General features: G+C 39.2%; 2 protein-coding genes across 4 annotated transcripts in view; one reads left to right on the top strand and one right to left on the bottom strand.

The window, feature by feature from the left end:
* The window catches only part of CTNNA3 (catenin alpha 3), a 533,166-nt gene that overhangs the window by 261,514 nt on the left and 245,213 nt on the right, over positions 1–26,439 (bottom strand). The gene's annotated exons all lie outside the window — the stretch shown is intronic.
* LRRTM3 (leucine rich repeat transmembrane neuronal 3) overlaps positions 21,756–26,439 on the top strand; it is a 90,165-nt gene continuing 85,481 nt past the window's right edge. Inside the window, exons 1-2 of the mRNA XM_054207597.1 lie at positions 21,756–21,771; positions 23,989–25,520. Of these exons, the coding sequence (XP_054063572.1) occupies positions 21,756–21,771; positions 23,989–25,520 (1,548 nt within the window). The remainder of the gene's footprint in view (positions 21,772–23,988; positions 25,521–26,439) is intronic.

The raw sequence follows: 26,439 nt of genomic DNA, 5'->3' as shown, positions 1-26,439 counted from the left end.
TAGTCTTCCCTTCTCTTCCTCTTCTCACTCCATCAGGGAGAATGCCAGTGACTGACAGATGGGGACTACTAAATTGCCTGAAGTCTGTCTCATCATTCTGACCCCTTAACTTCCCCCAGCACGAGGCAAGCAGAAATCCAGGACCACAGGCCCACAACTGATGGTTTCTATGTACTGTAGCTATTTCAAAGATGCTTCTCTTCTCCTCTTTCCCTTCCCTTCAAGATGCTACCTAACATAAGAAGCAAAAAGACAAGACAATGACATGTATATCTCCTAGAATTTCTAACCACATCTCAATACTACTATCTGAGGGAAAAGCAGACTGCTAGAAACTATCTGCTGAACTGATGTTCACTATGTACCAAACTGTGGAAGCCCCTTCTAAATGTTATTCCCAAATTCCATGTATACCTTGTTAATCCCCTTCAATTTTCAGCATTTTCAAACCAGTTTTCAAAACAGCTACAGGGTTTAAACAAAGAATTTCTACTGAGTGGAGGCACAACTGAATACATCCTTGAATGCAGCATCCCCTTCTGTACTGCAGACTGGAAATTTCAGGCTGCATCCAGACACCCATGTGAATTTCTCCAAGTAACTTCAATGCACAAAATTAGATGCCATCTAGTGACAGCCCTCTACATTCCCTATATAATCAACAGGGAAAGCTAGTTCCCAGAGGGCAAATTAAAATACATGATACACAAAAAGGACAGCTACCAAGAGGTAGCTAGTAGAAAGTAACAAACACAGAGTTGTGTCCAATTTCCCTCCTCACTCCAGGGATTAGATCCATGTCTCACAGGGTATCACACAACTTGTCTGACATAGTTTCAGCCCGTAACACTTGCTTCCAGGCCTAACTGCCAGACTAAAGAATAGGTTAGACAGGGCAGTGTTTCATCCCTCGCACTGAAGGAGAGTGACAATGCTCATGCCAAGGGGTTAGAGTGTGCTACTGACAGTCTTCAGGATAGGCCACATGGTCCCTGATCACAGGACTGTTTCATCAGTCTTGAGTTGAAAAGCCAAAAAATTCATTAAGATGGAGCCAGAACTCAGATGTCTCCTGTCTAAGTGAGCACCCACAGATTCACACTTCTGCAGTTACTCCTCTGTGTGGTGCACCTACCTCACTCCTGCCCTACAGCCTTCACTTCTCAGTTATCCTTCCTCAGAGATTGAATCCCTCACGTTTGTGCTTTCACCCCTCTGTGGTTCCCAGCTCACAAATCCACAAGCCCAGATGCTGTCTTTTCACTCCTAAACATGGCACTCGCATTTTTGAGACAGTGTCGCATGCCTACTGGGGACATCTAGAGGTATAAATGCTTTTGCTTTTGTTGCTACCTCTCGTAACTGGCATTCCAAGGATCTGACTTCACTTGAAAACGTGTTCATTTCTATAAAATTAATTTTAGTCATCATGTGCATACATCGCCTCACACTTCTGGCTGATTGTGCAAAATATTAAAACCAAATAATTGCTAAATATAATTATTTTTGAAATGTAGAAACCTAAGCCTCCTTAAAAAGAACATTTTATACTTTTACAGCCTATTTCTGAAGTTCAGCATCTCAGTTCAAACTATGAGTAACATTCCTACAACTTACATTTCGAGATTTGATGCTGGGATGACAATTCTGCAGAGTTGCAACATTTGTATGTTTATTTGCCCATCAAACCTAATGCTAAATACTGAAGCTAATATTTTCATACTTTACACACTGCAATTACAAGTTTATTTCTATAAAATATAGCTCAGTTGCTAGAGATGTCTCATAAACCCTGTTTTTTTTCCCTGACATTTCATTTCTAGTCCCTATAGAGAGAATCGGCCATTCCAAACAATTATCACTACTTTAAAACAAAGTTTCCAGACAACACAATGATAGAGTTGGATACAGTTAAAACATCTACAAAAATGACTGAGGAGTAGAGATTTTAAATCTGGCATCCTAAACCTCATTAAACTCTTCTACAGTGCACAGAACTGCAACTATTTCTACCAAAAATTGAATTTGGCCCTGAGTGTGGAATAAGCATTTGAGAGCTGCTGTGGAATGGCTAACCGAAGGATCACAATTAATGCCCTCTGGCCCACAGAGGATTTAAGGAAAGCAGCTCACCAAAGTGACACAGATTTCTCAGATCATCTGAGCTTATATGGGAGATATAAAATACAAAGTTCTATTTCTCTGGCTTTCAGTGGAAATCATATGGGTTAGTTATTTAATCAATGGTAATTTGACAAACCAGTAACCAAAATGCATTTTATCACAGCAGAAAAAACATAAATATTTAAATTTCATTCACAGCTTACCTCAAGACAAAGGCATATACCCAGTATTTAACAGAGAAGTCTGCTCAATACAAACCATCTAGTTCTGCCTACATTGGTATTTACCAATTGTAGGAGTAGTTGGGATTATAAAACAGTGGAAGCATGAAGCTCGGCATACCTTCTTCCCCTAATTAGCTTTTTAAATACTCTGAAAATGCAGTATACCTTCAGGGAAAGAGCATTTGTCCAGCCCCATAGGCACACTGTGGATTAAAAATTGTACCTCATCACTGATTTCAGTACGTTACCTCAGCAGCAGCCACAAGCATGCCAGAGGTGATGGTTGCCAGTTATATTCAGATCAACCAACCTCAAAAATTTTGCTAGCACTGGTGGCATTTAAAGCTATAATTTTTATCCTCAGTAGGTTAATATGATTTATATTTGTACCATCTTCCTTGAACAAAAAATAAACCTCTCAGTAAAGAGCCTTTTCTGAAGCACCCTCACTTCAGCATCGAACCATTTGGCTATCATCAAGTAAGTCACATTTATGCAGATGAGGAATTTACCAATAAAATCTATGAACAGAGCTATCTTGTTCCTCATCTTTGATTTTCAGGATCTAAACAAAGCAATAAAACTGCTGATTTCTTTTATTGTTATCAGCCTATCATGTTTTGCAATAATGTTAAGCTGCTTGCAATCTCAGGGAATGTATGCATTCAAACATTATACATTCTAAAATTCAACATCACTTAAAAGTGCTAATGCAACGAGTATAATAAATTAAGACTATTCTGTATATGCATTAGTTTTTATTAATTCCGTGTTTATTAGGCATTAGTTAAATCCACTCTGCCAACTGATTTTAAAATAAATACCTTTCTGTAGTCCTGAGGAACGAATTGCCTTTTGCTGCAATAGCAAAACTCTGTGAGCAACATGTTTCTAACAGAACTTTTCTAATTATTTCAATTCAAATAGCTTCCACTGCGGGAGACAATTTGGCTGCGGTCTAAGAGTTGCATCACCACAAGCGTCCAAAGAAATCACTTTAATACACACTCAGAAATGAACAAATGCTGTTTCTACAAGGTGTCATTCCCACTGAGACCAGACTGGCAGGCAAGTCTCCATGTTCCTATAATTCCATTTTTCCTCAGGGAACAATTTTTGCCATAAAAGTTTTATTCCCACTGAATAATGTTAAAGCCCCTTAAAGAGAGAGACCTTTTCTTGCTGCTGGATAAACAGAATTTTAAAGATTCAGGTCTGAAGTTTAACTCATTCCAAGCAGTGTCCAATACCTTCAGCCTGACTACGTCACACTCCATGCAGACAATGTATCTTGCTGGAGTCTGTTCACTCCCTCCTATCTTTTTGTTATGTCTAATTGCTCTATGCAAAAAGATTCGCCACGCTTTTCCGTTTCCCAAGTTGTTTTTTCACATAAGCCTAATTAGTGGGAAGAAAAACGTGATGTTGGGTAGGACAACTAGAGGAGGTCTCTAGGAGACCTTCTAGAGATGCGCATTCCATTCCTAACACAAGAAAAAGCTTAACACCCTTACATACTATCATTAAGTAAGACAGTGAGGATGCAGAGAGAAATGTGCATTTCATTCCATAAACACAGTTGTAACTCTGAAAAGAGAAGCAATAATAACAACTCTACTAAATATTTAGCGAAACCAAAGAAATGTCTAAAAAATCGTTCACCACAGAATGTGGGCAACAATAGTTTGTGTTAAAGACATACACACACTAAGACTGAAATCCAAAGTACAGTTAGGTTTTCCTCTGTCTAATTGTCTATCTGTCTATTGTCTAATGTGCTTTTCCTATCTGTGCTATGGTCCACCCTTCATGTGAAGCTGGTAGATTACCCTGATATATCAGTGTGGAAAACACTATGAAACTGAAGCACTATGACTCTAACAGCAGTGAAGCTACTGTAAATACTGTTTGTCTGTTGTGATACCTTCACAGTATCAATTAAATAATGGCAGCAATTACTCTCAACTTGCCAATGAAGTCAATATGCGGCAACGATGTCAAACCATTAAGCTGCACAGAAAGTTGGTTTATGCACAGTTCTGAAAAGAAATATCGTATCTTCCACTCTTCCAGTCTTCTGGAAACACTTGTCATGTCTTTTTCTCAGTGGGATTATAAACTCCTAGGGTTGGGAATAAACCTTTCTATATACTGTCCACTGTCGCTGCTCCTGCCAATAATTTATGCATTAAAGGCCTACACAGAATTTGTATTTTAATTTGAAATTATGTTAGCAAGTGTTGAAGATTGATAAATCTAAAACCATTTCATGCCTGAACACTGCCATTCTGTGGTCCTAAATGCAGAGCATCAGCTACTCTTGCCTAAATCACATCATTCTCTATTTCGTGATCCTAATCCATGATGAGCAGCCAAGCCTAATACTTAATACCTATCTGAACAGAGTATTAAGCCAGAGACTTCAAGATCAAGCATTATGCTTGACCTTTTGAATTTTGTTCCAATCGATACGTCAGAAATTGATTTTTCTCTTATTCAGTATACCCAAATGGTTTCATTAAACTGAAAGATTACGTGACCTCCCAACAAGGAAAGGCCATCAGAACCTATTCTGTAGTCTGTGTTATATAAAAGCCCTAATAAGCAACCAGTGAGCATCTGAGAATATCGAACACATCCACCTCAGTTATTGTATGACAATCATACTAGCTGTGGTGTTCAGAAGAAATTCTGAACATAATACTAAATTACCAAATTCTTGGACTTGGTTGAATGCCTGGCATCAGAATACACAGATGGATGTGGACTGCCTGGAAGTACAACTTCAGCCATTAGCAGTTCACTGTAGCAAGCACGTCAGAAAGTTTCCTAATCCAAATGCATTCAAGGACTTTGACACAGCAAGAAGTTACTCCCTATCAGCTGACAACTTCCCCTAATCGTACTTTTAATCTAGAATAAATGAGGTAACCGTATTACTGTGACTATTAGTCCCAATCAGTTTGTAAATGCTTCACTCCTGTAGAGGTAGTGAGTGTCCAGGATAAAAGTGATGTCAAGGGTAGCCAACAGGGAGAATGAGCTTTATCATAGAATCATTTAGGTTGGAAAGGATCTTTAAGATCATCGAGTCCAACTGTTAATCTAGCAGTGACAAGTCCACCACTAAACCATGTCCCTAAGCACCACATGCACACGTCTTTTAAATACCTCCAGGGATGGTGCCTCAACCACTTCCCTGAGCAGCCTGTTCCAATGCTTGACAACCCTTTCCATGAAGAAATTTTTCTTAACATCCAATCTAAACCTCCCCTGGCGCAACTTGAGGCCATTTCCTCTTGTCCTATCACTTGTTACTTGGGAGCAGAGACCAACCCCCCCTCACTACACCCTCCTTTCAGGTAGTTGTAGGGAGCGATAAGGTCTCCCCTCAGCCTCCTCTTCTCCAGGCTGAACAACCCCAGTTCCCTCAGCCGCTCCTCACAAGACTTGTGCTCCAGACCCCTCACCAGCTTCATTGCCCTTCTCTGGAACCGCTCCAGCACCTCAATGTCTTTCTTTGGACCCAAAACTGAACGCAGTACTCGAGGTGTGGCCTCACCAGTGCCGAGTACAGGGGGACGATCACTTCCCTAGTCCTGCTGGCCACACTATTCTCATACAGGCCAGGATGCTGTTGGCTGCCTTGCCCACCTGGGCACACTGCTGGCTCACATTCAGCTGGCTGACAACCAACACCCCCAGGTCCTTTTCCACTGGGCAACTTTCCAGTCTTCCCCAAGCCTGTAGTGTTGTGTGGGGCTGTTGTGACCCAAGTGGAGGACCTGGCACTAATACCTTCATGCTACCTGGACTCTGGCAATGGTGTAATAAATGGATGTCCGCCTATTAAAATATCAGAGATCCTGTGGACATGTGTAAAACAAAAAGAGAATTAGGGAGTCCCTTGAGCCTTTAATGAAGTGTACAAGGAGCCTTGTGTTAGTGTCGCTACATGAAAACTGGGTGTTAAAGATGACGATACTGTATTTTCTGTGATCTGTCCCTCATCCCAAACCCACTTTTTTTCCACAGACTCTTCCTTTCCTCTTCTAATATCTAAGAAGTCTCCAACCCTATTCAATACCCCTCCTGCCTGGTGCCTACTCCAGAGTTTTCACAATTCTAATCCTTGCAAGAGCTCTCCCCTCCTACCTCAAATCCTGTCTGACAGAGTACCTTCCATCCCTTCTGCCCTAAACTTCATCCATTTCTCATTTACAAGAACTGGGCTTTTTCATTAAAGCCGATTACAATTAAAGCAATCATGACCTCTTTGTGCTAAAGGAAAGGATTACATATTTACGTTTGTGCTTTTACTATCAGAGGTCTTGCTCTTCCTTGCTTCCCAAAATTCCCTCTAGATCCAGTGGTCTCCCTTCTCTCTTCTATCCTCCTGCTACACCATGCTATCATCTCAAACCTACCTGCCCTCAACAGTGTCTGGATTTATGTTCTTCTACCAATAATCCCACAATGACTATAATACAGCACTCAATTTAGGCTAGCCACCCTCCTTTGATCCCTCTTTCAGTACAGCTGTTTGAGTCCACCATAATGCCTGTTCTTTACCTCAATTAAGCACATTAAGGTTTGTAGGGTGGGGTTGTTTGGGTGCAGGCATGGGAAAGAAGGGGAATGAAAGAGCAACTTTAAAAAACTCTGCCCAAGACAGCAATCATTGAAAAAAGGTTTTCCTGATGAGAGCATAGGGATAAGAAAATGCTTTGAAACTGAGTGGAGGAGAGGAACATTGCATGGTAATTTTCCCCAGAATTCATCCAAGCTCAGTAGCAAATACATCCATTTGTCTGTTCTCTACGGAAAAAAAAAAGTCACTTTGCAAGATTTTTTTAAACTTGTATTTCCTTAAATAAAATTAATCCTAGAAAATCTGAGTTAGGGTTAGCCTAGTGGAAAAATACATGGACTTTTTCAAGCAGCCCTCAGAATACCAACTATAGAAAAATGATAAACAGAAATTTTAAAAGTGCAGTTTTACAAATGTTTAATCCTAATGAATCATCAGTAAAAGGAGGAAAAAACAAAAAAAAAACCCAAAATTTATTGCATGGCAACACTGGAGTGGTGGGAGTTTTATCTGGCAGAGAAGAAACAAGGGAAACTTTCTGGCCCAAGAGAAACAATAAATTACAATAATTACAATAAATGGTAGACACACCAAACAATTTCTAGAAGTCAGTCTCTAAAGACATTGATCTAAATTGCCAAAGCAAACAGCCCACCTACAAAATTCGGACGGACTGCAATGTTATCTATGAAAACTAGTTTTGATGTTGACCTCTATTTACTGATCTGTTTTAAGATCAGTTTTATGTATCTAAAACCTCATAGTTCTACATATATATATGCACAGTATCAATAAATTAGATTAACTTTTTAATGAATCATACTGGCATTAAAATGCTGATTAACTTAATCCGAAATGACTTGTGGGAAAACATCAGTCTGTATTTTTCATTGATAAAATGTGTCGGAAATTTTTACTCTCTTTACAAAAATCCAAAACCAAATCAGGTTAGTGGGTAAAAATGAAAACCATTTCAAATTCTAAAAAAATTCACCAACTCACTCCAATATTTTAGGCCCCTTATTAATAAAATTCCTATTTCTCTACATTCATATATATTTCATTTAAATGAAACATTTCTAAATGTTCAGCATAAATACTTCAAATAAGCTGAAACAATTTTTTACTCATTTTGAAAATCATCGCCTCATTAAATAAACCCTGAAATCTTGATTGTCAACACAACTTGTGACTTTTAAAAAAAAAAAAACAAACCACAAACAACTTCTTTGAAAACTGATAAAGGATAGAGGTAACTTTCCCTGCCAATTTCTAATATATGCAACATAAAAACTTATGTCAATTTACTAAAACAGCAGCTCCTAGAAAAAAAATATTTCATTTCTATAGGAACGCGCAATACCATCTAAGCAGTCCAAAAGCATGTAAAGAGGGTCATGGCTGGTGCTCCTCTGGGTGAAAAGATCAAAATAAAAAAGCCAGATAGGCAAGACGACATAAATAAGTGTAAGGAATGGAATTCTTCCTCAGAGAGAAATGTTTCTTGGTGATAACCCACCCATTTCACGATTTCACGGGATGCTTGTTGATTTATTTCTTCAACAGTTAACAAATGTTAGTGTTGAGACTCTCTGTCTCAGTTGCACAAGTCCATGATGATGGGTAAGATAGCACCTCAGCTTCAGAGAGCAGGGACAATGCAGAGACACTGTAATAGGCCTCTGGGACAGCAAGGAGTCTGATGTCAGAAAAAAAATAAAAATCTCTGTTTCAAAATTCAGTGACTCTCTCTTTTCTTCAGCCACTAAAGAAAGCACTAAAGAACTTCTGCATGACTGACTATTGTCTTCAAACATGGGAAGTCTGAAGTAGTAGGAGGAAAACATCCAAACCTTCAAAAGGCTAAAAACGTAAGGACCGGAAACACAAGGTTCTAGTTACTTATTAAGTATATTGCCCTTAATTATAATAAAGATTTTCAAGACTTTCGAGAGGAGAGATTTCATGATTTTGAGAAAGAGAATTACATATGCAGAGAAATTCTAATAATTTTAAATTAGTAAAAGGTATTGCCTATCCGGGGGGGGTGGGGGGTGGGCAGGGGTAAGCTGTATTATAGGTCTAGAGAAGCTGTTCCCAGTTTAATGGCGGTAACAGTAAGGTAGGCTGACATACAACAGTGGCCATCTGCACAGCAAAATAAGATACTGTATTACAGAAAGAAAGTTGAAAACATACCTTCACCTCATGAGACAGAAACCTGCATAGTCAGCAGCCAACTAGAAAATCAGGTGGTTTTGTTTGTTTGTTTGTTTTTAATGGATGAAATGAGATTAGCAATGCTCCTCATGGTTAGAAAAGGTTTGAATCAATTAATTAAACTGATACCTTTTCACCTAGCCACTGTATTTACTTGCTGAGCTTCAAGCATATTTTTATTTTCATTTGCATTTCCTGAACAAGGAACCTGGAATTCACGATAATACTTTTCTTCCTTTTTTTTTTCCCCTTTTTGTTAATCTGACCTGTTAAATTCAACAGGTTAAAAATTAGACATTAGAAATAGAAATTTCCTTAACCTCTTCTGGATTTCTTATTAAGTATCCTATGGAACTGGCAAGAATAATTATATACCATCGAATGAGATAAAGCCATTAAATATGGCAGTAAATACAAAGCTTTGCTTTGTTTTATGAAATAATCCCTATTTGGCCCAACTGAAACAAGAGGTCTGAGTCAGAGGAAACGCATTCCAGAGAATGCTGCACTGAATTTTCATGAATGCTATATTCTCTTGAAATACTCTTTATGTTAATTTTTTGAACCATGATGCGTGTTTCTACAATAACTTCAGTTCCTTTCCAGCTGTGTGCATAGGAGCTTTGCACTTCTGAACAGCTCAGGAATAGCAGAGAAATTTACTTGAAAGTCACACAAAACTTTATCTGTACAGTATTTGAACCAATTGAAGAAATGCTGTGAGCACAGATAGGCTGACTGTCTTCAGAAGCATTCATTATTGTTTCAGCTATGATTAAATGGGAATTACAGGTATCTTGATAAAAGAATTATCGCATTTCCCTTGTAATCTTTTTCCAGAGCAATAACATTTTACTACAGTCTTCAGAAAAATCAAAACACATCCCTTGTTTGCTATAACAAAATTCCTATACATAAATATCAAATGGATGTTTATTTACTTCTTTGTGCATTAGAAAGTGAACCAACTTAGATTTATATATTGATTAAAGGGAGTAGCGGGGAGAAAGAAAACACCTCAAATCACAGAACGTCACTGCCACCAGGCTGTGATGAACCTGAAGGTTGATAACTTACAAACTGATACCAGTACACTCGGATGCACACACAGGCTCACATAAACTACTTACTATGTAATATCGATGAATATGCATGACTTAAACTGACCTTTAATTGCAGATCTAAGAAGGAGCTGAGAACGGTGGAACATGACATCCTACATTCTATAGTACTTAGCAGAAATGAACCTTGCAAACAAGACTTTTAACCAGTACCTGAGGGACTTTTCACAAGGTGGTGAGAATCTGATTATCTCAGCCTCTTTCCCCCTGGAATACTAATCCTGAATAACTGGACACAAAACCTCCCCTTTAGAATGTCAAATAAGTTATCTGCTTCAGTTCAAAGTTAATTAAGATGCAAATTGAAGACACAATGTTACAGCATAGTTCCCTAACCCTAAATGAAGACATTTGCGCAGTATGAGGGACAGTTAGTTATGACAGAAGAACATTTTTCATGCCAGTATATTTACACCCAATGGTATACACCTCTTGTGGTAAGCAGAGTCCAGCAAATTTTAACTCTATGGGGTTTACATGGCTCTTGACTTATGAAGGCACTCTCCATTTAAGACAGATTCATACTGTGTTTTCTTCAGATGAAATAATTCCCTTTTTTGGGGCAGTAATGACAACGGGAGGCCAGTACAGCTGACTGATGAATGCCAAAGCATATTCCATTAAATAAAGGTGAGGACAAAACTCAGGAGAGGCAGCAGCACTTTATAGTGAGTTCCCATGTATTAATTTTGTTTCAAACCCTCCTGTAGATTGTCTTAGACTCCAAGACAACAGAATATCTCCATTTTGGATTTTATGAATCTTCTAAAAACATCACCTACAGCACACCTAAGCAAGTCTAATACATACAAGTTCTGTAAGAGTTATTAATGCTTAAATTAAAAATACATAAATGGAATCTTAGTATAAAATATGATAGATGAATCACCTTGAATATCAGGAGTAAAACTATCCAAACAGTGACTCTACATAAAATATTTACCTCTCACCCTTGTTCTAATCATGTACAGTACAAACGAAAGACAATTAATTCCACAAGGAACAGAAATGAGCAAAACATACTCCCAGTAATTGTTCTGTTAAATCATGAAACTCATCATTAAGTTCCTCATCATGACCTCTGACAGACATATCAAAAATATGTGCCGAAGCATACTGTTGTTCTGACATACACATTCCTCCCTGACGCACCGATACGCCCGGTCACTCGCACTCCTGGAAAGTGTTTAAAGTATGTCACTCCATATAATGCCATATAATGATGACTAAAACTCTCCATAATTTTTAAATTCTTTTTTGTCTGAGAACACGAGAAACTCCCTGATGATTTCATAAATGTTATCGTATGTGGTTTCTATTTATCTTGAATGGCAACAATGGAAAGAATGGGAACTGAAATGAAGCAGGTTCCTTTGCTGCTGCTGCTGCTTTTGCATTAAACTGTGGAAAGTAAAATAAGCCACTGCTGACACACATGACGCTTCCAGCCAGCCTCTGACAAGGAAGTAGCATACAGTACCAAGCAAATTGTGCAGAAAGCAAAAGACAAATACTAGCAAAGAGTGTCAGAGACTGCAAATGTGTAAAGCACTGGAAGCATTTACTCTTTTTGAAATATATTCTAGGCACAGTGGGACCTACAGGATTTCATACATTTTTGCTGCAAGTGGCCTAAAGTGAAAAATACCAGGTAAGCGGCAACGTAAGAAAAGAATATAAATGTACTAGATAAACACTTTAAAATAAAAGGTCATAAAATAGCCATCAAATACTTCCAGTAGCTGTGCAAAAGAGCAGCAACAGAAGAAAGGTCACTGGCATATCTGTTAAATTATACGCTGAACATTTAAAAGGCTAATTTTGCCAGACTTGAAAGGATCAGCAACTCTCTTCCTTAATCATTTGAATGCAACTTGTTGTATTAGTTCATGATACGATATGGGCATAAATATTCAAAAAGAGAGAGAGAGAAAAATATATACCAACGGAGAATCCTCTCCCCCTGTGAAATTCTGCAAACGAACCACATTCATTACATGATAATTACTACTGCCATCAGTTAAGACATTTGACTGTAAAAAACTGTGGTACAAAGAGTAGGAATTCTCTCTTTCTCGATGTCTCTGATCTAATTTACAACAACCTTTTTTAAGTAAAGGATCCAAGCTGGAAGTTTATCACTACTACGCTAATTCCCACCAGGTCAGTAATGGGTAATGACAGAAGGAGGCTTACACAGTTCTCACTAAAGGTACGATAACCGTCACAAGTGGATTTGGACTTTGTGCACAGACACAAATAACCACAGTAGTAACTGTTACTGGAAACCTTTTCTAAATCTGGCTTTGGATAAAACTCTGTTTTATCAAAATTAAGGCGCTTTGAAAAATCAAGTCCTGCAGTTCAGCTGTTACAGAGCCTGGCATATTCACTCCTGTGTTCCTCTCATGTTTCTGTGTTTATGAAAGGGTGGAATGTTAAACCCTAGTCTTTACGTGAACATATGAATTATCAACTTCTTTAAAATGTTAATCTTTTGATCAGCAAGTATCTGACACAGAATTCCAAATACCATGCTATTTATGAATGAGAAAATATACTCAAGGACATTTTTAGTTTTCTTTTTGGAGATTCTCTCATACAGTGGTGTTCTGATACAACTCCAAGACTTCTATCTGATTACAGATGTCTCTATTCTAACAGCATATTTCTACTTGACTTTAAATCACCCAGAGAAGAACATTGAAATTGCTATGTCAGATAAGAGCACTGGATATCTTCCAGCTTTGTGTCCCAGAGTGGCAAGTACTAGGTATTTTAAAGGAAACGAAACTGCAAAGATCTTCACAGGCAACATCTCTTATTCAGTAATACAGCCATACAGTAACGTTTTGTTTGTTTTTTCTTCTCCTAACACCCATTAGTTACTTTCTGGCTTTTACATTGAAACATGAGACTTTTATGTCTTTCAGCTTTTACTACCCTATGTGAATTCTTTTGAATGCAAACAGCACCAGGGCACATCACCTTAGAAGGAATCCCACAGAGATTGTACTGTGGGGTTCAATTATCATAGTGTAACTAAACCATACAGCTGAAATAATGCATATTGATGAAGTAAAAAAAATCAAAGGTATATTTAGCTTTCCCTGAAAAGTCCTTCTTTTCTACTTTTCTACGAATTTCAAACTAAACAACATTTTGACGTCACTCTATATATGACTGTTCCATGTATTAGATCTGTACACAGTTATCTTAAGATTAAGGTCCTTTTTAGTCTTACATTGACAGAATAAAGTACTTTCCTTTCCTAGGAGCTTACAGTCTTACAAAGGAAGACAGGAAACTGCTCAACACACGGCAGTAGAAAACCCCAGAGGAAGTATTTTTGTTGTGTTAATTATATTGGTACGTGTCTATTCACGGTCTGGATTTCAATCCGGTCAATTTGTCCAAATGACAAATAAATGATGACATATACGCTGTGAGATCAAATCAGCAAGCCACGTGATTTCCCTATTACATAGACAGAAGATTTTTCTGTCATGTATCTGTGACAAAAGAGGTACCTTGTAAGAACAAGTAGATGGAGATGCGCCTGGTTCCTGTGTGTCTGGAGGCAAAATGTTTGGTTTTGAAACTGAGTTCACTTTTGTAGGTCCTCGCTATTTTCTCCCAATTCCTGCTACCATTTAGGGACACAGAAATGAAGCTGTTGACTCCCTCTCAGGTTCAGCTCTCCTGTCCCTCTGCTCTGTGGGCTGACCAGAGTCTCTACTTGGTTATCAATTGGCAGCACTTCTTGTGCACTTCTAATCTCTTCTGTACGCAACTAAGTTGTAAGAGAGAAAGGTGTTTATGAGCTTCTTACCTACTTAGGCGATACAGAATACTGGATAGGAGGATCTACAAAATGCAAAAACTACAACATGCCTATCCCATATAGTTGCAAGAAAGAGAAGAAAGGGTCTTCTCTTCATACCAGCTTCCCCTCTTCCTCCCTGTGCCTGCAGCACTCTTCAACATTTTGGTCAAACAGAAATTAACATTTTGCAGACGTTTATTGTTTTAGACTGTGACACAATAGGCAAACATCATGTATAATATTTGAGTCCCTCTGAGTTGTTTTTGTCATTTGTTTCCTGTCCTGTCCACTGGATAAAAGACACTTAACTTTAATAAACAGTAGAATATACTGCCACAGAAACTACAATAAATCTGCAGTAACCAAGATTTTTGTTTTGAAATGAATTACATGGGAGTCTGTTGCATTTTTGTAAATGGCTTCAATATGCTGGGGTTTGGTTGTATGCTTATTTTTTTATTTAATCACATTTAATTTAAGATAATTTTCTTGGGTACACATGGCCTGAAAAGATGAGCTAATAAGTCATTTTAATCACATATGGATTCTTTAGAGCTCTGTTTGCCAGACACACCAATGGGAAAAGAATAAGAAGGATGGCAAATAGAGAATGGAATAGTCAAAACATACCTGCAACAATTCACCTTTTGTATATATATTTTTTTTAAACCAGAACATTTCGGTCCATCATTACTGGGCATGGACGAGTGACCTCTGTGACTAAGTAGAAGCAGATTACAGGCTGGTTAACTAACCAAGACTGTCAGTATAATTAAGATTCTGAGCTTTCTCAGGAACCGCAGCTACCAAAGCTGGAATACCTAAAAACTGCTGTAGCTTACTTAATTGAAAAAGACTTGATCGAATTATTAAAAGATACAAAAACCTGAAACTTTTGATGAAAAAGAGAACAAACATTTTTTGCAGGAAAATGCCAGAAAACAGAATTAGGCTGAAGCCAGGGAAGGAAGTGACTAAGCATGCAACTGTAACCATTTGGAATAAATCATTTTTATGCTAGTCACAGTGTGAATGAACATAATTATATGCTTCTTAACTTTGTTCATGTTTTTCTCTTTCAGTTGCAAATCTGCTCAACTGTCATGTTTAGTTTTCTCTTCAAAATGTTACTGATGCTGTATAGTAACACATCACTCTGTCTTTGGATTTGAAACCACACAATCTCAGAATACTAAACTTTAGTCCAAGCATAAGTCCTAATAGAGGTAAGCTAGAATGCTTTTTTCTCTGTAGAGTTTTTCATGCATGAGCAAGTGAAAGCAGAAATTACAAATTATTTTAGAATATCTCAACAGGTCAAATGATATCAAGCTGTTCTGCACTCTTTAATTGCTTACACCTGTATGCCTGTTTACACTGAAAAGCATTAAGACTAGGAAGTACAAGAATAATTCTCTTATCTACTAATCTAGGTCTGATCCTAAGAAATGCTATGTATATATTCTTTCATTTCAACTAGCTGAAAAATGTTAGACACCCGTCACAATTTTTATATTAAAGGTAATATTCAGCAGATTTTTAAATAGCTTTCAAAATGGTACTCTTGTAACATCAAAAAAGGTCCTACAATGAACAGAAGTTGACAAGCTTATTAATCAAAGATTTGAGATAATTTTGCAGTTTAAAAAGAAGCTTGCTTTTCTATATTTGACCACCATGTTATCCTCACATGGAGTTTTGCTATTTGGTCATTCTAGCTCAAAAAAATGCACCAAAATAAATGATACCCATAGCAAGTAATAAAAATGACAACAGATATGGAATAACTTGTGTTGGAAGTCTAAAAAGCAATAGATGGTTTAACTGATGGAAAAGACGTATGTTTGAAAATAACTAGCATCAGACAAAAAGTGAACCAAGTCATCTATTAAGCTGATCAATTAACAGGATAATTAAATGTCACTATCCCTCTCTCATAAGTAGAGATGCGGAGACCCAAAGAAAATTAGGGTAAGAGCTGAAGTTTGGAAAGCAAGTTATAAGATTTTTTTAATGGCTTTTGATATGATGTGGACATCATGGTTTACCATAACGAAAGTTCTTGCCAGCTGCCTCCCCCCAGCAGTCAAGGAGCCACAGCATCCAACAGATATTGCCATGCTGACCTAACAGAATAAGTAACTCCACAGCTTCAGCATATAGCGACATACCGAGGCAGTTTCATTTGGATAGCCAAGGAGCAATTAGTTAAATGCATAATAGGGAACATGCCTGAAAATCCTAAGAACGTGCATTGTATATATATGCTCTATGTTTAGCAACTGACAAATATTCATCCCTCAGAGAAGCATACATAGGGTAGGAGTTAAGAAGGAGAAGCTATAGGCAAAGGCATGAAGGCAGAGGAAAGAGCTGAGGAGGAAAGGGTAGCCCTGAGGTTTTTAACTACACATCAGCATTGAAGACTGAAAAGGTCTAGGGTTTGGTAGAAAATAAAACACTGTCAAAATGGCCATATTACTGACACTACCACCACCTCGTTATTCCCTAGTCAAACAATGTTACTGTTCCTGTTCTTACCAGTAAGATGGGACATGCTCAGAGCTTCCTCCTTTCCCTCTGGCCATAACTGGACACTGTCAGGATTATTTTTTTTCCTCCAATAAAGTGTCTTTCTGTCAGAAAATATGTATTTGTACAAATATTCTATTGAAACATGTCCATTTAAAGGAAAACTTCATCGGAGGATGCCTCCAGTTTTCCAAATTTATTCTCAAAAAAAAAAAAAAAAGTATCTATATGCATGCATATGCTCCACCAACCTATAGTTAAATTGCTCGTCACACTAGTTCTAGGTAGACCATCAGATAGAGCAAGACATTCCAATATCCTGAATGGTCCCACTGTTTTCTTCTCAGTCTTATCCAGATATCAAAGACCTGCACTCCTCCCTTTTGCTGCTCATCAACCATGACCATCATTGGCACATTGTTTACTCTTCAGCTGATGAGAGCTTGGAGCAGCCTATGATATCAAGTAGAGCCTCCAGGGCCACACAGGTATGTGTTCTGAAACCAGCTGCCCCCTAACCCCTCTGATTCTTCACATGGCAGCATGGTTCCAGGGATGTCACATTGCTGGAACCTGGCTGCAACTCTTGAATTCAGTTAAGCAATGCTTCCAACCTGATGTCCCAGCCATTATGGAGTTCTCCACCGAACAAAACTCTTCTAGAAAATCTCCGTGCAAATCTGGCTCCTCAGGAAGTAAATTCATTACCTTTGCCGTCTATCATAGTTTGACACTGATGCATGTACAGAATTGTTATTGCAAGGTAGAAGTCAGATACCCCTAAGAGAACGAATCATACTCCATAGGCAAGCATACTTCATGGTGACACCTACGAGTTTCTGAATACCTTAGGCTACATAAACCCTAGACGTGCTGCCTGGATAATAAGACAGTAGGCACTCTTCCAGCAATGGCATACTGGCCCATAAAAGAGTGGGAAGCATTTGCAACAAGCCTATGTTTATTGCAACCTAATCTCGTGTCGTCTTTGCAGGGACTACAGGCAGAATCGCAAGAAGAGGCCACTAAGACTGCCTTTCATTGTGCACCTACACAGCCCCAGGTCACTTACTGCATGTATCATTCATGTTCTGCAGGTTGAAGCTAGCACCATGTGTAAGACGTAATTAATTTCTTTTTCTTCAGTGATGATCATTTGGCTTCTACTAATTCTACTCATATTCCCCTTTCACCAAGATGCTGGAGAACGAGCCTGAATGAATGAACACTAAATCCACTGAAACGGAAGCAGCACCTATCAATTTCAGAGAGTAAGTAAAATGATAGCTTTAGATCTCATGTAGTTGTGTCTCCAGAGGATGAGACTGAAGAACAGGCTGCTTGTCTTCAAACAGCTGCAAAAATCATAGGACAAAAAGTCAATTGGGAAACAGTTGAGTGTCCAATGCCTCATTAAGGATATAGGAGTTATGCTAAAATCCAGAAAATCTAGCCACTGGATGCCACGAACAAAGGTTGGAGGCTTGTGTGCAGCGTTATCTACCCTGGGACAGCTTAGAGGCCCCTGTGACCTATCCACAATGCACAGATTTAAACAAAACTATACAGCTGCAAAAGCTTCATTTTTCAACAGTGTGTAACTGTGCATGAGGAAAGCAATAGCCTGTGTTGCCCTATGAACCACGGCACTGAGGAAATCCTCCGGGTATACACAAACTGACAGATGTGTCCCTGATGTCCTCTACAAGCAATCAGATGTTACAGAGGTTACTGACTCCCAGAGAGGGGGCATGGCTCCTATTCAGCTTCAGATGTTCCTTCAGCTTATCACAGAATTTGTAACATGGGATCCTTTCTGCCTCACAGGGGCCAGGGGAGGCCTTGCAAAGCTAATTGTTCCTAGCAGGAGAGCAAGGGGATATTTTCATTTACCTACCTCCCCCATCTACCACTTACCACCATGGTCCTTTAGGTCAGTACTGAAAAACTGCTGGGATAAGACCCTCCCTAATCTCAGTCCTGTTTCCCTGTTTCTTCAGAGTATTTTCTGTTGCTTCGATTTCCCTTGCCTGCGTGTTCCTTGGACCTGGCTTTCCCACACTTCCCTTCCCTTATGTCCGCCTTTGGCGAATCCTGCATCCTGAGTTTCCCTCTGTCTTCCCACACTCTGATATTTACAGTGGGAGTTATACTCCCCCAGCTCTAATCTGATCCTCATGGGAACAGCAGTTTCATTTAATCACTGGCTCAAAAATTGCAAACACTTTATTAGACTTATCTACTTTTAATGATACAGTGATAGCACACTGCAGTACCATTTAGAACAAGCTACTACTGCTAACCCAGCTGACTTCTAGTTTCTTTATAGTGAAATAAAGTCAAGGGAATGACATATACCGTCTCTTCATAAACTCAAACAAAACACAGCGCAGCACTTGTTAACTACGGTTCCCCAAAGGGACACGCGGTTATACACAAAGGCACTTCTAGGCCATGTTCTGTGAATATAAAAATCCTAAAGTCTAAATTCTGAAGTTTGTGAATTAAGAACATAATGCACTGTGGCTAGAAAGGACCATACTGCTTTTCTGAATGGATTTCTTATGAGTAACAGAAAAGGAAACATTTTTAAAATTATTTCCATTTTGGTAACTTCATCATTAAACAAGAACTGCATTTTAAAGAGTAAGCATGAAATGTCCCGAGGAAGGCCGACGAGAAGAAAGAGACAGAACATGGGGAGGCTTTTGACTGCTAGTTTGCATGGAACCCCACTAGCACCTGGTAACTGCTGGTTCCTTATGCTTTGGGAAGTACACGTCTTCCCTGCACCACTCATCCCCGTTCTCCTGGAGCCTGATAATTCTGTCTTCCCTCCTTCTCAAATGTACTGAGCAAAGAGATGTACCTGGTCATTACAGGTGCCTTCTCCTAACCCTGAGAAATGCAAGATTTGCTGTTTCCCTTTTCCTCTGCAAAATGTTTCAATTCCGAACGAGCTCTGTGGAGGAACAGGCTTTCACAGTGAATGTCATAGTTTGATTCACCCTTTACTATTCCAGCTGCAGTTCATGTTAAGCTTTCCATAGGGAAGTTGCAGGTAGGTACAGAGAGCACAGCCAGAATGAACGGAAAAAGAAAATATACTAGAATTTAACTACATAAGCAAAATCAAAGCAAATTCTGCAAAATCAGATAGTAGTGAAATCCATCTAGCACAATTTCCAGGCAGAAAGCCTATTGAAGTTTAGTGAGAAGAAAAAAATCTGGGCCATCATTACCTTGGGATAGTGCATCATTTCCAAATAACTTTGAATTTAATATTTCTGTCGTGCTGACGAAGAACACAATGTGTTCATCACAGGCTCCACCCAACACATCGCTTTTCATCTGTATGAACATTAAGACATACTCAGCAACACTTTTGTCAATGTATTTTCTGATGTATGCTATTTTCCCCCTCAGAAAAAGCCCATAAAAACAAATCAGAGGCATACAATCCCAAACTAATAAGCTGCCCAGGTTCTGTGACATCTCAATTTATGTCTAAGGCTGAAATCCCAAAACACAGACTGCGTGCAAGAGTACACAAATAAATGAAATATTTCTCTTAAGAGTATCTGTCTTTGCAGAATTGCATAAAATGCCGTCTTCATAGGCAGAAGAGAAGGAATAACACTGTTTCTGAGTCATTCAGTCAGCATGAAGTCATTGAGACTTCTGTTACTTGCAGCATTCACCTCCCATTCCTGACTGGGAGCTGCTGTGCAGGACAGGAGGCAGGGCTGCCCAGCGATAGTGCTGTGAACTTAAATTGCCCTGTGACTACAGCAACTATCCTGGAGAATGAATGCACACAGACTTGCGTGGAGCACAAGTTTAATTCACACCAAGCCTTCAACAAACTCCTGGATTTTAGACACTCAGGATTTGTGGTATTAGTTGTAATGAAAACTAGCTTATCCATAAGAGAAGTTAACCACTTTGGCCTTGAGTTCTCTTTTCCTGGTTACATGAATTAAATGGTAATGCAATGGGGTTGCACAGATATATGAGGTGTAGTTGATACAAGGCAAAGGTTAAACCACTTACAAAAGGCATCTTCTTATCTAAAATGCAGCTTTAACTTAATTCTCTATTTTTCATAGCTTATAATATGGCCAAACTGGTCTGAAATCTTGTATGAAATTTTCATACTGGAAGCAGCTTTATTTCCACAATTTGAAAAGAATCTATTCAGCTGTATGAAGATACAGAAATGTAATTTCAAAAAAAACCTGTTTATCAGACACTGGCACTTTTCCTGCTTGTGTAATTCAAAAAGGATCTCAGTAAAGAAAATTGAATTTGGCAATCCATTAACATAGATTTGATGCTCTCTCCGTTCATCTCTTGATGTCTCACCCCTTTCAGAAAAATGAAAATAACTCATGGTAAAAGAGTGGCTGTTCCCTCTTATTTGTCCAGTATATTGGCAATTATTAAAAACCTGGAAAAGCTACTGAAGCTCTGCTGACTCATGGTGGCAGAGAAGTTACTTGTTAACTCCACAACGAAGATGAAGCAGGGAGAGAAGACAAAAGATAACAGGCAAAGTTTGGGTAGAAGGCTCAGGCTGAGCTGGTATGCTAAGTAGCACCAACTCTTCAGGAAAAAGAATTTGTATGTTCTCTGAAGCTTTATATGCTGTGTTTGAACCAGGTGAAAATTTACACCTAATTTCATGCCATCTAAGTTTAGGAACCTAACAGCCATTTCAATAAAGAGTGCCTGTCACAGGCACCCTCTACTGTCAACAGAGGAAGAGCGTGGTTCCAAGAGGCAAATTGGCTTACCCAAGGTCTGAATTGTCTTCTGAAGCTGCCAATCCTGCTCCATCAAGTACAGAGAGCCCCCAAGGCAGTGATAGAAAACCTATCACATGCACACCAGGACTGGCGCGTGACACTCCTATCGGCACAACAGCTCCCCAGACTATCACACTTCCCAGTGCAGTCTGCAGTTTGTCGCTGGCTCCTCAACCCTACAGGTCAGATTTAAGAGCCAGAAACAAACTGAAGTAGAGAATGGGAGATGGTGATGGTGACAGAGATTAATGGAGGAATTAACCCTTTCCTTCACCACAAATCTGACCTAAAGGGGAGAATTTTCACAGGATGTGCCTTGATGCAGGTATGTATTTCTGACTCACAACATGAAAGATGTCCATAGTTGTTAGCCAGGGGCAACTGTGCTCCTAATTTAGGCACTATAGATAGGTGCGTTAATACTAGTGGGATTACTCTAAGCCTGAAGTCATTCACAGACTAAGTACTAGGCAATGTTGTCATTTTAATGCGTGGAAAATTTCAGGTTTCACCTCATTTTAAGTTCTTCTGTGCTCACAGCAGTGAATAATAAGGGAAAAGTCAAAGCACATTATTCCAAGGGGTAAGGATTCTGCCTCAGAAAGGAAAAGCAGTTCTCAGAGCTGTCTGGTTGCATTTGGGGGACTGTAATCTGTGCTCCTCTTTTAACGAGCAGCACACTTCTCTTCAGGCTTTAGCCTATTCTTGCACGACAAAGAGCCATGATTTTACGCTTCTCCATCATCATCTCTGATCACATATTTCTTGGTGAAGGAAGACTGCCAGCATGGTGCATTTGCTGTAATGCCATCTTACCTTTGCTCTCCCCAGATAAGAGGATATATCTTTCTCTACAGCATTCAGGAAAGAAGGGAAGAGTAAGGAAAGAGAAAAAGACACTTTATGTCATATATGAAGACTGCCCAGAGTCACACATGTAAAAAACCTCTGCATATCGTACCTTCACATAAAATCCTGCCCATGTCATAAATTACAGTAAAAGCAACTCCCCTGATAAAGGTACTACACCAAGCTGCTTAGTCCCTATATTGTAAGGGTTATGGAAGCCTGTGTTTGAAGTGTTAGTATTGTGGAACGAAGTGACAGCAAGTTGGGAAATAAATGAGCACAATACTCTCTTCTAACCTCCTGGCACTGTGCCTTTTAACAGAGAAGAAAAAAGCAAACCAGCAAAATGTCAGCTCCAAAACATTTTTCATGTTATAAAATATAGTGTCCCTACTGAAACACTTGATAAGAGACACACTGAGGGGGCTGATACTTCAGTAAAAACCAGTGAGTTATTGCAAAAAGGTCATGTGAACGCGTCTAATACAGTAAGAAAAAAAACCAAAAAACCCCGAGGACCGAAAATTTGTATCTATGTCCTACAAATGTCATGTTAGCCCTTCAGACAAAAGTCTCAGCAGCTCATGCTGAGCTATTAAGTTCAAGGATGCAAAACAGCTTTCACAAACAGCAAAAGAGACTAAGAGGATTTGGATATTTCAGCGCACCTCACTAGCTTACATCGATGCTGACCACTCGGCTTCTATTAGTCACTCAGAACAATCACTCTTTTCCCAGCAGAGCTTACTCATTTGCAAGATAAAAGGAAGACATTTCTGCACATGCCCATAATACTCTTCACCACTGGGGGCAGCTTTACATAAGACTACGTTCGCCGAAACCAAAGCAACAGTCGGACGGAGCTTTCAGAATGACAGTCTGCAGAAGTGAGCAGAGCTTGGTCGTTGCACGGGCTTATTCTACCTTCGATGCTACAAAGCAGCTTCCCAGCCGGATCGCGTACTGAGTAAGGGAACTGCTGTGCTATGGAATACAGATGTGTGAATTCAGATAGCTAAATGGTGCTTGGAGGAATCTAACATGCTTTCCTATAAAGAGAAATTTTAAAAGCCAGGTTCCTAACTATAAAGATGCAAAAACGTAATATCCATGAAGATCCTATCACCTAGGAAGAATTTGACATTTTGCTGCGAATGCTGTGTTGGGATTGATTTATTCTTGGAGTGTTCTGCATGGCTGGCAAAGAATAATGTTCCAAAATCGGTCCATCTCCCAAGGGGTCCAATTTTTCTTCCTGGGTGTCAGCGAGCCCTGACTCACTACGGTGCAGCTGACAGGGGCTGCCATGCTTGTGGCACACTAAGCAAAAAACGAAAGACCTAAGGACGACCTTTGAACAACACAAAGGATGGGTATGTTTTTCATGTTATTTTTTTAATGTATAGTTCATAGCCACTGCATAGCCTGTGCTTTAATTACTCCATAGACTTACCTTGATGTGTTTTGTTATTACAGTTAAATTGCTTAGGGATTACACCTTTAAACCAACTGTTTTTCAGTATTTATATAAAGGCATTCTTTAAAAAAAATCTGAGTAAAGAAAACAATGTGAAAAGTAGTTGAGTTGAGCTAGGGATTTGTAAATGATTGTTGAGATAAAAGATTTTAGCATGATTGAAAGAAATGACTGATGTGTGGGGGGATAACTTTTCTAAGTTGTTTTTATTTCCAGGTTTCAATGTAATTAGGCTACTGAGCGGATCAGCTGTAGCTCTGGTAATAGCCCCTACTGTATTACTGACAATGCTTTCTTCTGCTGAACGAGGATGCCCTAAGGGCTGTAGGTGTGAAGGCAAAATGGTATATTGTGAATCTCAGAAATTGCAGGAGATTCCCTCAAGTATATCTGCTGGTTGTTTAGGTTTGTCCCTTCGATATAACAGCCTCCAAAAACTAAAATACAATCAATTTAAAGGTCTTAATCAACTCACCTGGCTCTATTTAGACCATAACCACATCAGCAATATTGACGAAAATGCTTTCAATGGAATACGCAGACTAAAAGAGTTGATCTTGAGTTCCAACAGAATCTCCTATTTTCTTAATAATACCTTCAGACCTGTGACAAATCTCCGGAATTTGGATCTGTCATACAATCAGCTGCAGTCTCTGGGATCTGAACAGTTCAGGGGCTTAAGGAAGCTGCTGAGTTTACATTTGCGGTCCAATTCCCTAAGAACCATCCCTGTTCGAATATTTCAAGATTGTAGGAACCTTGAACTGTTGGACCTGGGTTATAATCGCATCCGAAGTTTAGCAAGGAATGTCTTTGCAGGCATGATCAGACTGAAAGAGCTTCATCTGGAGCACAATCAATTTTCTAAGCTCAACCTGGCACTTTTTCCAAGGCTAGTCAGCCTTCAAAACCTTTATTTACAGTGGAATAAAATCAGTGTGATAGGACAAACTATGTCCTGGACCTGGAGCTCATTACAAAGGCTTGATTTATCTGGCAATGAAATAGAAGCTTTCAGTGGACCTAGTGTTTTTCAGTGTGTGCCCAATTTACAGCGCCTCAACCTGGATTCAAACAAGCTCACATTTATTGGTCAAGAAATTTTGGATTCTTGGATCTCCCTCAATGACATCAGCCTTGCTGGGAATATATGGGAATGCAGCAGAAACATTTGCTCTCTGGTAAACTGGCTTAAAAGTTTTAAAGGGCTGAGGGAAAATACAATTATTTGTGCCAGCCCCAAAGAGCTGCAAGGGGTGAATGTGATTGATGCAGTGAAAAACTACAGCATCTGTGGCAAAAGTACCACGGAAAGGTTTGAATTAGCACGAGCTCTCCCAAAGCCAACGTTTAAACCAAAACTCATCAGGCCTAAACATGACAGCAAGCCCCCTCTGCCCCCAACTATTGGAGCCACTGAATCGAGCTCCGAACCCGAGCACGACACAGAACACATCTCCTTCCATAAAATCATAGCAGGCAGCGTGGCCCTTTTCTTGTCTGTGCTTGTGATCCTGCTGGTAATCTATGTGTCATGGAAGCGTTACCCAGCCAGTATGAAGCAGCTGCAGCAGCGCTCTCTCATGCGAAGGCACAGGAAAAAGAAAAGACAGTCGCTGAAGCAAATGACTCCAAGCACACAGGAATTTTATGTAGATTACAAACCTACCAACACTGAAACCAGTGAGATGCTGCTGAATGGAACAGGACCCTGCACGTATAACAAATCAGGCTCCAGGGAATGTGAGGTATGAACCATTGTGATAAAAGAGCTTTTAAAAGCTGGGAAATAGTGGTGCTTTATTGAACTCTAGGGACTATAAAGGGAACGTTTTTCTCACTTTTCTGGCACAGCTCTTCCATGTCACTTTTTTGTACATTCATAATACTGGTCATTTTACTCTCATACATAATCAACTCATTGAAATTTAAATACCGCAATCAATGTGAAGCCTGAGCTCTGGTTTAATACAATACCTATTGTACAAACCCTCTACTGATTTCATTAAAGTCTCTCTTGTTTTTAAATAGAAAACTTCTTTCATAAGTAAACCACTGCACCTGCAGTGACTGTGCCTCTGTTTAGGGAGAAAAATGACAACAATGAATCAAAATTAAAAAATAAAAATCAAACTGAGCTTTCCCCCCTTCGTCCCCCCTCCAGCCTAACCCCAGCCCTTGCTCTGAAACTCACTTTTTGAACCAAGAACAAACTAAAGCCCCAGGTACTGTAGCATCATATGAATTCTGAGTTGTTTGAAGAGAGAGATGGTGCAGGAACAGCTCTGAATGAATGCATGATTTCTGCCCAACACAAGATATAATAAAAAGCCAGTGGGGAGTTAAAGCAGTGTCTTAGGACATGAGATACCACACCAAAAGCAAAGCAGAGGGAAACCTATGCTTAATAAAAATCTAAGAATAAAAATGTACAATGGGATTTACTGTACTGCATTATAATACAGTGTTTCTAGGGCTGATAACTATTAATTGAAACCTGTTTATGTGACTTCATACAAAAGGTGCCAGTGTTTATCCCTTACACCCAGTTGCCTTTCAGAAAGTAGTCAAAAGGCATTCATTAAATGAGGAGCAGAAATTCCTTATTGATGCAATTAGAGGAACTCAAATGTGCAGCAGCAAAAGCAAGACCACTTCCTGCACACA

The sequence above is a fragment of the Rissa tridactyla genome, chromosome 6, assembly GCF_028500815.1.
Source record: "Rissa tridactyla isolate bRisTri1 chromosome 6, bRisTri1.patW.cur.20221130, whole genome shotgun sequence".
NCBI classification, from domain to species: domain Eukaryota; kingdom Metazoa; phylum Chordata; class Aves; order Charadriiformes; family Laridae; genus Rissa; species Rissa tridactyla.
Note: the sequence above shows the minus strand (reverse complement) of the source record. Positions and strands in the feature narration are given on the sequence as shown.